The following is a 13911-nucleotide window of genomic DNA, read 5'->3' on the forward strand; positions in this document are numbered from 1 at the left end:
AGGAGCTCCTGGAGGGGATTTTTTGGGATTTTTTTTCATCTCCAGGAGCTCCTGGAGGGGATTTTTTTGGGGGGTTTTGGGAGCAGCTCTGCCCTGGGCTTCCTTCTCCTTCCCACTGTTCCTCGGGGTGGGATGTAGGACCTGTTCTGGGTCAGTTTTTCCCCAAAAAATCTGAGGCTGGTCTGTGCTGAGTCCATTTATTCCCAAAAAACTGAGGTTCTTCCATGCTGGATCGATTTATCAAAAAAAAAAAACCTAAGGCTGTTCCATTCTGGGTCAGTTTATTCCAAAAAAAATCTGAGGCTGGTCCATGCTGAGTCCATTTATTCCCAAAAAACTGAGGTTCTTCCATGCTGGATCCATTTATCCCAAAAAAGAAAAACTAAGGCTGTTCCATTCTGGGTCAGTTTATCCCCAAAAAACTGAGACTATTCCTTGCTGGATCTATTTATTCCCAAAAAATGGAGGTTATTCCATTCTGGGTCAGTTTATTCCCAAAAAGCCCGAGGCTGGTCCGTGCTGAGTCCATTTATTCCCAAAAACTGAGGTCATTCCAATGATGCTATTCCAATTTTTTGGATCCATTTATCCCCAAAAAAAACCTGAGGCTGTTCCTTGCTGAGTCCATTTATCCCAAAAAAACCCCTTTTATCCAAAAAAACCCCATTTATCCAAAAAGACCCCCTTCTGGATCCATTTATTCCCAAAAAAAAACCTGAGACTGCTCCATTCTGGGTCAGTTTATCCCCAAAAAACTGAGGCTGTTCCATTCTGGATCCATTTATCCCAAAAAATCCCCAAGGCTGTTCCATTCTGGATCAATTTATTCCCAAAAAATCCAAGGTTGTTCTGTGCTGAGTCCATTTATTCCCAAAAAACTCAAGGCTGTTCCTTTCTGGATCTATTTATTCCCAAAAACCTGAGGCTGTTCCTTGCTGGGTCAGTTTATTCCCAAAAAACTGAGGTGAATCCGTGTTGGGTCCATTCTAACCTCCATTTTAGGTAAACCCTAAATGCACCTGAAAACCTTCAATAAATTAAATTATTTTTTATTCTCTGAACTTTTTCTAACCTCCATTTTAGATAAAACCTAAATGCACCTGAAGACCTTCAGTAAATTAAATTATTTTTTATTCTTTTAACTTTACCCAACCTCTATTTTAGATAAACCCTAAATACACCTGAAGACCTTCAATAAATTTAATTTTTATTCCCCTAATTTTGCCCAACCTCCATTTTAGCTAAATCCTAAATGCACCTGAAGACCTTCAATAAATTTAATTATTTTTTATTCTCTTAACTTTACCCAACCTCTATTTTAGATAAACCCTGAATACACCCGAAAACCTTCAATAAACTAAATTAATTTTTATTCTCTTAACTCTGTCTAACCCGTTTCAGGTAAACCCTAAATACACCCGAAAACCTTCAATAAATTAAATTAATTTTTATTCTCTTAACTCTGTCTAACCTCTTTTTTAGGTAAACCCTAAATACACCTGCAGACCTTCAATACATTTAATTTTCATCCCCCTAAAAACTGAATTATTTTTGCCCAACCTCCATTTAATTCACCCCAACAACACACCACCTACTGCAAAAAAAATGGAAAAATACGAATTTCAAGCCTGAAGTTGTTTTTCCCCTTTTCCCATTAATTTCCCCAATTTTTCTCCTTGCAGCCCTTCGGGGAATGGTGCAACCTGCAGCCCAAGGATGCTGCCAAGATGCCTGAGAGTGCCTGGAAATTGCTTTTCTACTCCCTGTCGTGGAGCTACGGCGCCTACCTGCTCTTCTGCACCGAGTACCGCTTCTTCCACGACCCGCCCTCCGTCTTCCAGGGTGAAAAATCACTTTATTTCCAACCTCCTGCATCAAATTAGGGATTGAAAATCATTTTATTCCCATTCTCTGCATAAAATCAGGGGTTAAAAATCACTTTATTTCCACTCTCTGCGGCAAATCAGGGCTTGAAAATCATTTTATTCCCATTCTCTGCATAAAATTAGGGCTTAAAAATCACTTTATTTCCACTCTCTGCACCAAATTAGGGCTTGAAAATCATTTTATTCCCACTCCCTGCACCAAATTAGGGCTTAAAAATCACTTTATTTCCAACCTCCTGAATCACATCAGGGCTTAAAAATCACTTTATTTCCACCCCTGAACAAAATCAAGGTTTAAAAATCACTTTATTCCCACTCCCTGAACCAAATCAGAGCTTAAAAATCACTTTATTTCCAACTCCCTGCACCAAATCAGGGCTTGAAAATCATTTTATTCTCACTCTCTGCATAAAATCAGGGCTTAAAAATCACTTTATTCCAACCTCCTGCACCAAATCAGAGTTTAAAAATCACCTCAAAATTCCTGTACCAAATCAAGGCTTAAAAATCACTTTATTTCCAACCTCCTGCACCAAATCAGAGTTTAAAAATAATTTTATTCCCACTCTCTGCATCAAATCAGGGGTTAAAAATCACTTTATTCCCAACCTCCTGAACCAAATCAAGGTTTGACATTCCCGTCACTCCACCCCTGCCACGGCCAAGGACACAAAATCCAGTTTGTCCCTCAGGTCTCACTCAGGGTTTGGTGACAGAGGGACAGTTTGGGGACACAAAATCCAGTTTGTCCCTCAGGTCTCAGTCAGGGTTTGGTGACAGAGGGACAGTTTGGGGACACAAAATCCAGTTTGTCCCTCAGGTCTCAGTCAGGGTTTGGTGACAGAGGGACAGTTTGGGGACACAAATCCCCATCCAGCCCTGCCTGGGTGCTGCTCGGGGACAGCTCTGAGTGGCACCAGGAGTGTCCCTGTGTCCCCAGGGTGACATCAGGAGTGTCCCTGTGTCCCCAGGGTGACATCAGCAGTGTCCCCTGTGTCCCCAGGGTGACATCAGGAGTGTCCCCTGTGTCCCCAGGCTGGCATCAGGAGTGTCCCCTGTGGCACCAGGGTGGCATCAGGAATGTCCCTGTGTCCCCAGGGTGATATCAGGAGTGTCCCTGTGTCCCCAGGCTGGCAGCAGGGCCATGCAGTGTCCCCTGTGTCCCCAGGGTGGCACCAGGTGTGTCCCTGTGTCCCCAGGGTGACATCAGGAGTGTCCCTGTGTCCCCAGAGTGGCACCAGGAGTGTCCCCTGTGTCCCCAGGGTGACATCAGGAGTGTCCCTGTGTCCCCAGAGTGGCACCAGGAGTGTCCCCTGTGTCCCCAGGGTGACATCAGGAGTGTCCCCTGTGTACCCAGGCTCCGGCATGGCCGTGCAATGTCCCTGTGTCCCCAGGCTGCCATCAACAGTGTCCCCTGTGTCCCCAGGGTGCCAACATGGCCCATCCCCAGCAGTGTCCCTGTGTCCCCAGGCTGGCACCAGGGCCATGCAGTGTCCCCTGTGTCCCCAGGCTGGCATCAGGAGTGTCCCTGTCTCCCCAGGGTGACATCAGCAGTGTCCCCTGTGTCCCCATTGTGGCATCAGCAGTGTCCCCTGTGTCCCCAGGGTGGCATCAGCAGTGTCCCCTGTGTCCCCAGGGTGGCAGCAGGGAGCCCTGAGCCCCAGCATGGCTCATCCCCAGCAGTGTCCCCTGTGTCCCCAGGCTGATGGCATGGCCATGCAATGTCCCTGTGTCCCCATTGTGGCATCAGCAGTGTCCCCTGTGTCCCCAGGCTGGATGCAGGGCATGGAGGGACAGCCCTGTGCCTCAGTGTGACATCAGCAATGTCCCCTGTGTCCCCAAGCTGGCAGCATGGCCCATCCCCAGCAATGTCCCCATTGTCCCTGTGTCCCCAGGCTGGCGGCAGGGCATGGAGGTCCCTGTGTCCCCAGCAATGTCCCTGTGTCCCTTGTCCCCAGGCTGGCGGCAGGACATGGAGGTCCCTGGGGACATCGCCATCGCCTACCTGCTGCAGGGCAGTTTCTATGGTCACTCTGTCCCCATTGTCCCCAGGCTGGCGGCAGGGCATGGAGGTCCCTGTGTCCCCAGCAATGTCATTGTGTCCCCAGGCTGGCGGCAGGGCATGGAGGTGCCAGGGGACATCGCCATCGCCTACCTGCTGCAGGGCAGTTTCTACGGCCACTCTGTCCCCAGGCTGGCGGCAGGGAGCCCTGAGCCCCATGGTGGCCCATCCTCAGCAATGTCCCTTGTCCCCAGGCTGGCGGCAGGGCATGGAGGTCCCAGGGGACAGCCCTGAGCTCATCCCCAGCAATGTCCCTTGTCCCCAGGCTGGCGGCAGGGCATGGAGGTCCCCGGGGACATTGCCATCGCCTACCTGCTGCAGGGCAGTTTCTATGGTCACTCTGACCCCAGTGTGACATCAGCAATGTCCCTGTGTCCCCAGGCTGGATGCAGGGCATGGAGGGACAGCCCTGTGCCTCAGTGTGACATCAGCAGTGTCCCCTGTGTCCCCAGGCTGGCGGCAGGGCATGGAGGTCCCTGTGACCCCAGCAATGTCCCTTGTCCCCAGGCTGGCGGCAGGGCATGGAGGTCCCCGGGGACATCGCTGTCGCCTACCTGCTGGTCACTCTGTCCCCATTCTATGGTCACTCTGTCCCCATTGTCCCTTGTCCCCAGGCTGGCGACAGGGCATGGAGGTGCCTGGGGACATTGCCATCACCTACCTGCTGCAGGGCAGTTTCTACGGTCACTCTGTCCCCATTGTCCCCAGGCTGGCGGCAGGGCATGGAGGTGCCCAGGGACAGCCCTGAGCTCATCCCCAGCAATGTCCCTTGTCCCCAGGCTGGCGGCAGGGCATGGAGGTCCCCGGGGACATCGCCATCGCCTACCTGCTGCAGGGCAGTTTCTATGGTCACTCTGTCCCCATTGTCCCTGTGTCCCCAGGCTGGCGGCAGGGCATGGAGGTCCCTGGGGACATCGCCATCGCCTACCTGCTGCAGGGCAGTTTCTATGGTCACTCTGTCCCCATTGTGACATCAGCAATGTCCCTTGTCCCCAGCATGGCCCATCCCCAGCAATGTCCCCATTGCCCCTGTGTCCCCATTGTCCCCAGGCTGGCGGCAGGGCATGGAGGTGCCCAGGGACAGCCCTGAGCTCATCCTCAGCAATGTCCCTGTGTCCCCAGGCTGGCGGCAGGGCATGGAGGTCCCCGGGGACATTGCCATCGCCTACCTGCTGCAGGGCAGTTTCTATGGTCACTCTGTCCCCAGTGTGACATCAGCAATGTCCCCTGTGTCCCCAGCATTGTCCCCTGTGTCCCCAGGCTGGCGGCAGGGCATGGAGGTGCCCGGGGACATTGCCATCGCCTACCTGCTGCAGGGCAGTTTCTATGGTCACTCTGTCCCCATTGTCCCCAGGCTGGCGGCAGGGCATGGAGGTCCCCGGGGACATCGCCATCGCCTACCTGCTGCAGGGCAGTTTCTACGGCCACTCGCTGTACGCCACAGCCTACATGGACACGTGGCGCAAGGACTCGCTGGTCATGCTGCTGCACCACCTGGTCACCCTGACCCTCCTCGCCTCCTCCTACGCCTTCCGGTCAGAGCTGGAGGGGTGGGGGTGCTGGGGGACTGGGGAAAGTGGGAATTGTGGGGGAATTGTGTGGGAAAAATGTGGGAATTGTGTGGGAATTGTGTGGGAATTGTGTGGGAATTTTGTGGGAGTTGTTTGGGAATTGTGTGGGAAAACTGTGGGAATCCTGTGGGAATCCTGCAGGAATTCTGTGGAGATCATGTGGGAATCGTGTAGGAAAACTGTGGGAATTGTGTGGAGATTCTGTGGGAATCCTGTGGGAATTGTGTGGGAATTCTGTGGGAATCCTGTGGGAAAAGTGGGGAAAACTGTGGGAATCGTGTGGGAATCCTGCGGGAATTCTGTGGAGATCATGTGGGAATCGTGTGGGAAAACTGTGGGAAAACTGTGGGAATCCTGTGGGAATCCTGCAGAAATTCTGTGGAGATCACGTGGGAATCATGTGGGAAAACTGTGGGAATTGTGTGGAGATTCTGTGGGAATTCTGTGGGAATCCTGTGGGAAAACTGGGGGAATCATGTGGGAATCATGTGGGAATTGTGTGGGAATCCTGTGGGAATTCTGTGGGAATCCTGTGGGAATTGTGTGGGAATCGTGTGAGAATCGTGTTGGAGTTGTGTTGGAATTGTGTGGGAATCCTGTTTGAATTGTGTGGGAATTCCGTGGGAATCCTGTGGGAATCCTGTGGGAAAAGTGGGGAAAACTGTGGGAATTGTGTGGGAATCCTGCGGGAATTCTGTGGAGATCATGTGGGAATCGTGTGGGAAAACTGTGGGAATTTTGTGTGGGAAAACTGTGGGAATCATGTGGGAATACCGTGGGAATCCTGTAGGAAACCTGTGGGAATTCTGTGGGAATCATGTCAGAATCCTGTGGGAATTTTGTGGGAATCTCATGGGAATTGTGTGGGAATTCTGTGTGAATTGGGTGGGAATACCATGGGAATCCTGTGGGAATTCTGTGGAGATCGTGTGGGAATCATGTGGGAAAACTGTGGGAATTGTGTGGGAAAACTGTGGGAATCCTGTGGGAATCCTGCAGGAATTCTGTGGAGACCATGTGGGAATCATGTGGGAAAATTGTGGGAATCCTGTGGGAATTCTGTGGGAATCCTGTGGGAAAACTGTGGGAATTGTTTGGGAATTGTGTAGGAATTGTGTGGGAATCCTGTGGGAATCCTGCAGGAATTCTGTGGAGATCATGTGGGAATCATGTGGGAAAATTGTGGGAATCCTGTGGGAATCCTGTGGGAATCCTGTGGGAATCCTGTGGGAATCCTGTGGGAATTCTGTGGGAATTGTATGGGAATTGTGTGGGAATCGTGTGAGAATCGTGTTGGAGTTGTGTTGGAATTGTGTGGGAATCCTGCAGGAATCCTGTGGGAATTCTGTGGGAATCCTGTGGGAAAAGTGGGGAAAACTGTGGGAATTGTGTGGGAATCCTGCGGGAATTCTGTGGAGATCATGTGGGAATCGTGTGGGAAAACTGTGGGAATTGTGTGGAAATTCTGTGGGAATTGTGTGGGAAAACTGGGGGAATCCTGTGGGAATTCTGTGAGAATCTCATGGGAATTCTGTGGAGATCATGTGGGAATCATGTGAGAATTTTGTGGGAATTCTGTGGGAATCATGTCAGAATCCTGTGGGAATTGTGTGGAAATTCTGTGGGAATCTCATGGGAATCCTGTGGGAATTGTGTGTTTTCCCCCCTTTTTTCCCTGTTTTCCACCCATTTTCCCTGTTTCCCCCCTTTTTTCCCTGTTACCTCCCTTTTCCCCCTTTTTGTTCCCTGTTTTCCCCCTTTTTGTTCCCTGTTTTCCCCCTTTTTGTTCTCTGTTTTCCCTTGCCCTTTTCCTCCCCACTTTTTTCCCCATCATTTCTCCCTGATTTTCCCCCATTTTTCCCCATTTTTCCCCCTTTCATTCCTCGATTTTCCCCCTTTATTCCATTTTCCTCCTTTTTTCCCATTTTTCCCCCATTCCCTCCTGATTTCCCCCCATTTTTCCCCCTTTCATTCCCCGATTTTTCCCCCTTTTATCCCATTTTTCCCCCCTTCTTCCCCATTTATTCTGTTTTTTTCCCATTTTTTTCCCATTTTCCCCCATTTCCCCCATTTTTCCCCCCAGGTACCACAACGTGGGCATCCTGGTGCTGTTCCTGCATGACATCAACGACGTGCAGCTGGAGTTCACCAAGCTCAACGTGTACTTCAAGCACCGTGGGGGAGTTTACCATCGGCTGAACGACCTCGTCTCCAACCTCGGCTGCCTGGCCTTCTGCCTCAGCTGGTCAGTCTGGGGGCTGAGTCCATTTTGGGGCTGGGGGCTGAGTCCTGATTTGGGGCTGGGGGCTGAGTCCTGATCCCAATCCTGGGGCTGGGGTCATCATCCCATTTGGGGCTGGGGGCTGAGTCCCATTTGGGGCTGGGGGCTGAGTCCTGATCCTGGGGCTGGGGGCTGAGTCCTGATCATTTGGGGCTGGGGGCTGAGTCCTGATCCCAATCCTGGGGCTGGAGTCATCATCCCATTTGGGGCTGGGGGCTGAGTCCTGATTTGGGGCTGGGGTCTGAGTCCTGATCTGCATCCTGATCCTGGGGCTGGGGGCTGAGTCCTGATCCTCATCCCGATTTGGGGCTGGGGGCTGAGTCCTGATTTGGGGTCTGGGGTCTGAGTTCTGATCATTTGGGGCTGGGGGCTGAGTCCTGATTTGGGGCTGGGGGCTGAGTTCTGATCTGCATCCTGATCCTGGGTCTGGGGTCTGAGTCCTGAGCTTCATCCCCATTTGGGGTCTGGGGTCTGAGTCCTGATTTGGGGCTAGGGGCTGAGTCCTGATCTGCATCCTGATCCCAATCCTGGGTCTAGGGTCCTCATCCCGATTTGGGGGCTGGGGTCTGAGTCCCCATTTGGGGCTGGGAGCTGAGTCCTGATTTGGGGCTGGGGTCTGAGTCCTGATCCCAATCCTGATCCCAATCCTGGGTCTGGGGTCCTCATCCCGATCCCGACCCTCATCCCCAGTCCTGCTGTCTGGCTCTTGCCCAGGAGCAGGAATTGGGATTCCTGAGGTTCTGTCCCTTCCCAGGAGTCAGATTTCCACCCCAAACCCAGGAGCCAGATTTCCACCCCAAACAGGGATTGGGATGCCCAGGGAGGCTGTGCAGGCTCTGCCCCTTCCCAGGAGCAGGAATTGGGATTCCTGAGGTTCTGTCCCTTCCCAGGAGCCAGATTTCCACCCCAAACAGGGATTGGGATGCCCAGGGAGGCTGCTCTGGCTCTATCTTTTCCCAGGAGCAGGAATTGGGATTCCTGAGGTTCTGCCCTTTTCCAGGAGCCAGGTTTCCACCCCAAGCTGGGATTGGGATTCCAGTGGAGCAGGAAGCTCTGCCCTTCCCCAGGAGTCAGATTTCCACCCCAAACCGGGATTAGGACCCCCAGGGGGGCTGTGCTGGATCTGTCCTTCCCAGCACCCAGATTTCCACCCCAAACCGGGATTGGGATGCCCAGGGAGTCTGTGCTGACTCTGCCCCTTCCTAGCATCCAGATTTCCACCCCAAAGCAGGATTGGGACCCCCAGGGAGGCTGTGCTGTCCTGCCCTTTCCCAGGAGCAGGAATTGGGATTCCTGAGGTTCTGCCCTTTTCCAGGAGCCAGGTTTCCACCCCAAACAGGGATTGGGATATCCGGGGAGTCTGTACTGGCTCTGCCCCTTCCCAGGAGCCAGATTTCCACCCCAAACCAGGATTGGGATTCCAGTGGAGCAGGAAGCTCTGCCCTTCCCAGGAGCCAGATTTCCACCCCAAACAGGGATTGGGATATCCAGGGAAGCTGTGCTGTCCTGCCTTTCCCAGCACCCAGATTTTCACCCCAAACAGGAATTGGGATTCCTGAGGTTCTGCCCTTTCCCAGCACCCAGATTTCCACCCCAAACAGGGATTGGGACCCCCAGGGGGCTGTGCTGTCCTGCCCCTTCCCAGCATCCAGATTTCCACCCCAAACAGGGATTGGGATGCCCAGGGAGTCTGTGCTGACTCCTCCCCTTCCCAGGATCCAGATTTCCACCCCAAACAGGGATTGGGGTGCCCAGGGAGGCTGTTCTGACTCTACCCTTTCCCAGCACCCAGATTTCCACCCCAAACAGGAATTGGGATTCCTGAGGTTCTGCCCTTTCCCAGCACCCAGATTTCCACCCCAAACTGGGATTGGGATGCCCAGGGAAGCTGTGCTGTCCTGCCCTTCCTAGCATCCAGATTTCCACCCCAAACAGGGATTGGGATGCCCAGGGAGTCTGTACTGACTCCTCCCCTTCCCAGGATCCAGATTTCCACCCCAAACTGGGATTGGGACCCCCAGGGGGGCTGTGCTGGCTCTGCCCCTTCTCATCATCCAGATTTCCACCCCAAACAGGAATTAGGACCCCCAGGTGCTGTGTGCTGACCCTAACCCCTGTGCCTGCCCTGGCAGGTTCTGGTTCCGGCTCTACTGGTTCCCGCTGAAGGTGCTCTATGCCACCTGCCACTCGAGCCTGCAGGCTGTGCCCAACATCCCCTTCTACTTCTTCTTCAACGCCCTGCTCCTCATCCTCACCCTGATGAACATCTACTGGTTCCTGGTGGGTCACCTGGGGGGTGGGGACACCCCACGGGGAGCTGGGGACAGCGGGGAAGTGTTCTCATCATTGGGGACACTTTGGGGTCACACTGGGTACACATTGGGGACACATTGGAGTCACATTGAGGACACTTTGGGGTCACCCCATGGGGAGCTGGGGACAGCAGGGAAGTGTCCTCATCGTTGGGGAGACTTTGGGGTCCTTTGGGGTCACACTGGGGACACTTTGGGGTCACCCCACGGGGAGCTGGGGACAGCGGGGAAGTGTCCTTCTCATTGGGGACACTTTGGGGTCACACTGGGGACACATTGGGGACACTTTGGGGTCACATTGGGGTCACACTGGGGAGACTTTGGGGTCACCGCACGGGGAGCTGGGGACAGCGGGGAAGTGTCCTCCTTGTTGGGGACACTTTGGGGTCACTTTGGGGTCACATTGGGGACACCCCACGGGGAGCTGGGGACAGCAGGGAAGTGTCATTGGGGACGCTTTGGGGACACATTGGGGACACACTGGGGACACTTTGGGGTCACCCCACGGGGAGCTGGGGACAGCGGGGAAGTGTCCTCATCGTTGGGGACAGTTTGGGGTCACATTGCGGTCACATTGGGGTCACACTGGGGACACATTGGGGACACTTTGGGGTCACCCCATGGGGAGCTGGGGACAGCAGGGAAGTGTCCTCATCGTTGGGGACACTTTGGGGTCACTTTGGGGTCACACTGGGGACAGTTTGGGGTCACATTGGGGACACTTTGGGGTCACCCCACAGGGAGCTGGGGACAGTGGGGAAGTGTCCTCATCGTTGGGGACACACTGGGGACACATTTTCTGCTGATCCCGTCGGGATGAAATCTGGGATGAAGGAGTTCTGGGAATTCTGCCCCAAATCCCAAACCCCATCCCAGGAGAGGAGAAATCCCATCGGGCAGGGAAGCTGCTGATCCCATCATCCTGTGGGATGGAATCAGGGATGAAGGGGAATTCCAGGAATTCTGCCCCAAATCCCAAACCCCATCCTGGGATAGGGAGAGATCCCATTGGGCAGGGCAGAAACTGCTGATCCTATCTTGCCCCAGGATGAAATCAGGGATGAAAAAGGGGAATTCCAGGAATTCTGCCCCAAATCCCAAACCCCATCCCAGGAGAGGAGAGATGAGCAGGGATCCCATCGGGCAGGAGAGCTGCTGATCCCATCATCCTGCAGGATGAAATCAGGGATGAAATCAGAGATAAAATCAGGGATAAAGGGGAATTCCAGGAATTCTGCCCCAAGCCCCAAACCCCATCCCAGTGCTGTGACCACCCCAGGGTGGGTACATCACCCCGAGGTCCCCGCTCAGTGCTGAGGCCGTGTCCCTGTCCCTGTCCCTGTCCCTGTCCCTGTCCCTGTCCCTGTCCCTGTCCCCGCAGTACATCGTGCTGTTCGTGGCCAAGGTGCTGCTGGGGCAGATGCAGGAGGTGAACGATGTGCGCGAGTACGACGTGGAGGAGAGCAGGAGAGCCAAGCAGAGGGAGATCCAGCTGCCTGCGGCTCTGAAGGAAGGGTGAGAGCAACTTGGGAGGACCTGGAGACCCCCCTGGTTCCACCCTGGGACACCTGGGAGCAAAGCAGGGGCTGGTTTTGGTGTTTTGATGACACCTGGGAACAAACCAGGGGCTGGTTGTGGTGTTTTGATGACACCTGGGACTGAGCCAGGGGCTGGTTTTGGTGTTTTGATGACACCTGGGACTGAACCAGGGGCTGGTTTGGATGTTTTGATGACACCTGGGACTGAGCCAGGGGCTGGTTTGGACACTTCCAGGGATCCAGGGGCTGGAATTCCAGCCCAGACCTTCCCCACCTTCCCAGGAAGGAATTCCTTCCCAAAATCCCGTCTGAATCTCACTTTTTCCAGTTTAAAACCATTCCCTGTGTCCTGTCTCTCTATCCCCTTCTCCCCACCTGCCCAGGAAGGAATTCCTTCCCAAAATCCCATCTGAATCTCCCTTTTTCCAGCTTAAAGCCATTCCCTGTCTCCTGGCCCTCCATCCCAGCTCCTCACCACCCTCCCAGCCAGGAATTCCTTCCCAAAATCCCATCTGAATCTCCCTTTTTCCACCTTAAAGCCATTCCCTGTCCCCTGTCCCTCCATTCCCTGTCTCCTGTCCCTCCATCCCTGTCCCCAGTCCCTCTCCAGCTCTCCTGGAGCCCCTCAAGCCCTGGCAGAAGCTCTGAGCTCTCCCTGGATCCTTTTCCCTCTTCCCACATCCCAAATCCCAAACCCCTTGGGATCCCAAATCCCAAACATCTGCTGGGAGCAGATGTGTCCAGCCTGGGGCCAGGAGTGACCTCGGCAGGGAATTTGGGGTGGGAATTTGGGAATTTGACACCAGACTGACCCCAGGGGTGGGAATTTGGGAATTTGACCCCAGCCTGACCCCAGGCTCTGCTCTCCCCCAGGCTGCACCTCAAGAATGGCCTCGTGAAGGACAAGAGGTTGTGAGGGTGGCACTGTCACCGCCGGGGTGACCCCAGGGCTGGCACTGCCCAGGACTGCCCTCTCGGACCCCACAAGGACAGGACAAGGACAACTCACCCCTGACCCCTGCCAGCCCCTCCCAGAGCTGGGAGGAGACCCCAGGACGGGCTGGGGGGCTCCCTGTGGCCAAATTTGGCTACCAGACTGGATACCAGGATTCGGGGCTGGCTCGATGTCCCCTGGTGTCACCCCTGTGGCTCCGTGTCCCCAGCCCTGCTGTGACCCCCTGGATCCTCACTGCCACCCTTCCTGTGACTCCAAACCGGGCAGGGAAGGGCCAGCTGTGCTCCAGCTGTGCTCCAGCTGTGCTCCAGCTGCCACAGGCGCTGCAGAGGTGACGCAGTGACCCTCGGATGTCCCCTCACTGTCCCCTGCAGCTCCCAGCTCTGCCTGGAGTTCCACCCCAGGAGCTTCGGGCTGGAATTCCCTCGAAAAATCCTCTGTAGGTCTTTGGAGTTGCTTCAGGAGGTTCCTGCAGGTCCCTGGTGGGGAATTGTCCCCAGCTGTCCCCTGGATTCCTGCAGGTCCCTGGTGGGAATTGTCCCCAACTGTCCCCTCGATTCCTGCAGGTCCCTGTGGGGAATTGTCCCCAACTGTCCCCTGGATTCCTGCAGGTCCCCTGTGGGGAATTGTCCCCAGCACTGTCCCCTCGATTCCTGCAGGATCCTGGTGGGGATTTGTCCCCAACTGTCCCCTCGATTCCTGCAGGTCCCTGGTGAGGATTGTCCCCAGCACTGTCCCCTTGATTCCTGCAGGTCCCTGGTGAGGATTGTCCCCAGCACTGTCCCCTCGATTCCTGCAGGTCCCTGTGGGGAATTGTCCCCAACTGTCCCCTGGATTCCTGCAGGTCCCTGGTGGGGAATTGTCCCCAACTGTCCCCTCGATTCCTGCAGGATCCTGGTGGGGATTTGTCCCCATCTGTCCCCTTGGTTCCTGCAGGATCGTGGTGGGGAATTGTCCCCAACTGTCCCCTCAATTCCTGCAGGTCCCTGTGGGGAATTGTCCCCAACTGTCCCCTCAATTCCTGCAGGTCCCTGTGGGGAATTGTCCCCAACTGTCCCCTTGCTGGGGACAAACAGGGAATTTCTGTCCCCACGGCTTTCCAGCCCTGCAGTCCCTCAGCCCGAGCTGTCCCCAAGCTGTCCCCAAGCTGTCCCCTCCCTCAGCGCCAGGGGACAGCAGGAGGAGCAGGGAGAGGATGCAGGGAGAGGATTCCAGAGGGTGGGAATGGGTTGGATTTATCCCTGTTGGGTTTGTGACATCAATTCCCCTCCAGGTGGCAGGGAATGGGAATTATTTTTATTTTTCC

General features: G+C 54.5%; 1 protein-coding gene across 1 annotated transcript in view; it reads left to right on the top strand.

Annotated features, from left to right (window-relative positions):
• Positions 1–12744, top strand: part of CERS1 (ceramide synthase 1) — a 29828-nt gene extending 17084 nt beyond the window's left edge. The window contains exons 2-7 of the mRNA XM_085040293.1: positions 1683–1842; positions 5303–5483; positions 7603–7764; positions 9933–10080; positions 11494–11627; positions 12524–12744. Of these exons, the coding sequence (XP_084896419.1) occupies positions 1683–1842; positions 5303–5483; positions 7603–7764; positions 9933–10080; positions 11494–11627; positions 12524–12566 (828 nt within the window). The 3' untranslated portion in view covers positions 12567–12744. The remainder of the gene's footprint in view (positions 1–1682; positions 1843–5302; positions 5484–7602; positions 7765–9932; positions 10081–11493; positions 11628–12523) is intronic.
• Positions 12745–13911: the final 1167 nt, after the last annotated feature.

Source organism: Lichenostomus cassidix, chromosome 28, assembly GCF_008360975.1.
Source record: "Lichenostomus cassidix isolate B80296 chromosome 28, HeHo_3.0, whole genome shotgun sequence".
Classification (NCBI taxonomy): Eukaryota; Metazoa; Chordata; class Aves; order Passeriformes; family Meliphagidae; genus Lichenostomus; species Lichenostomus cassidix.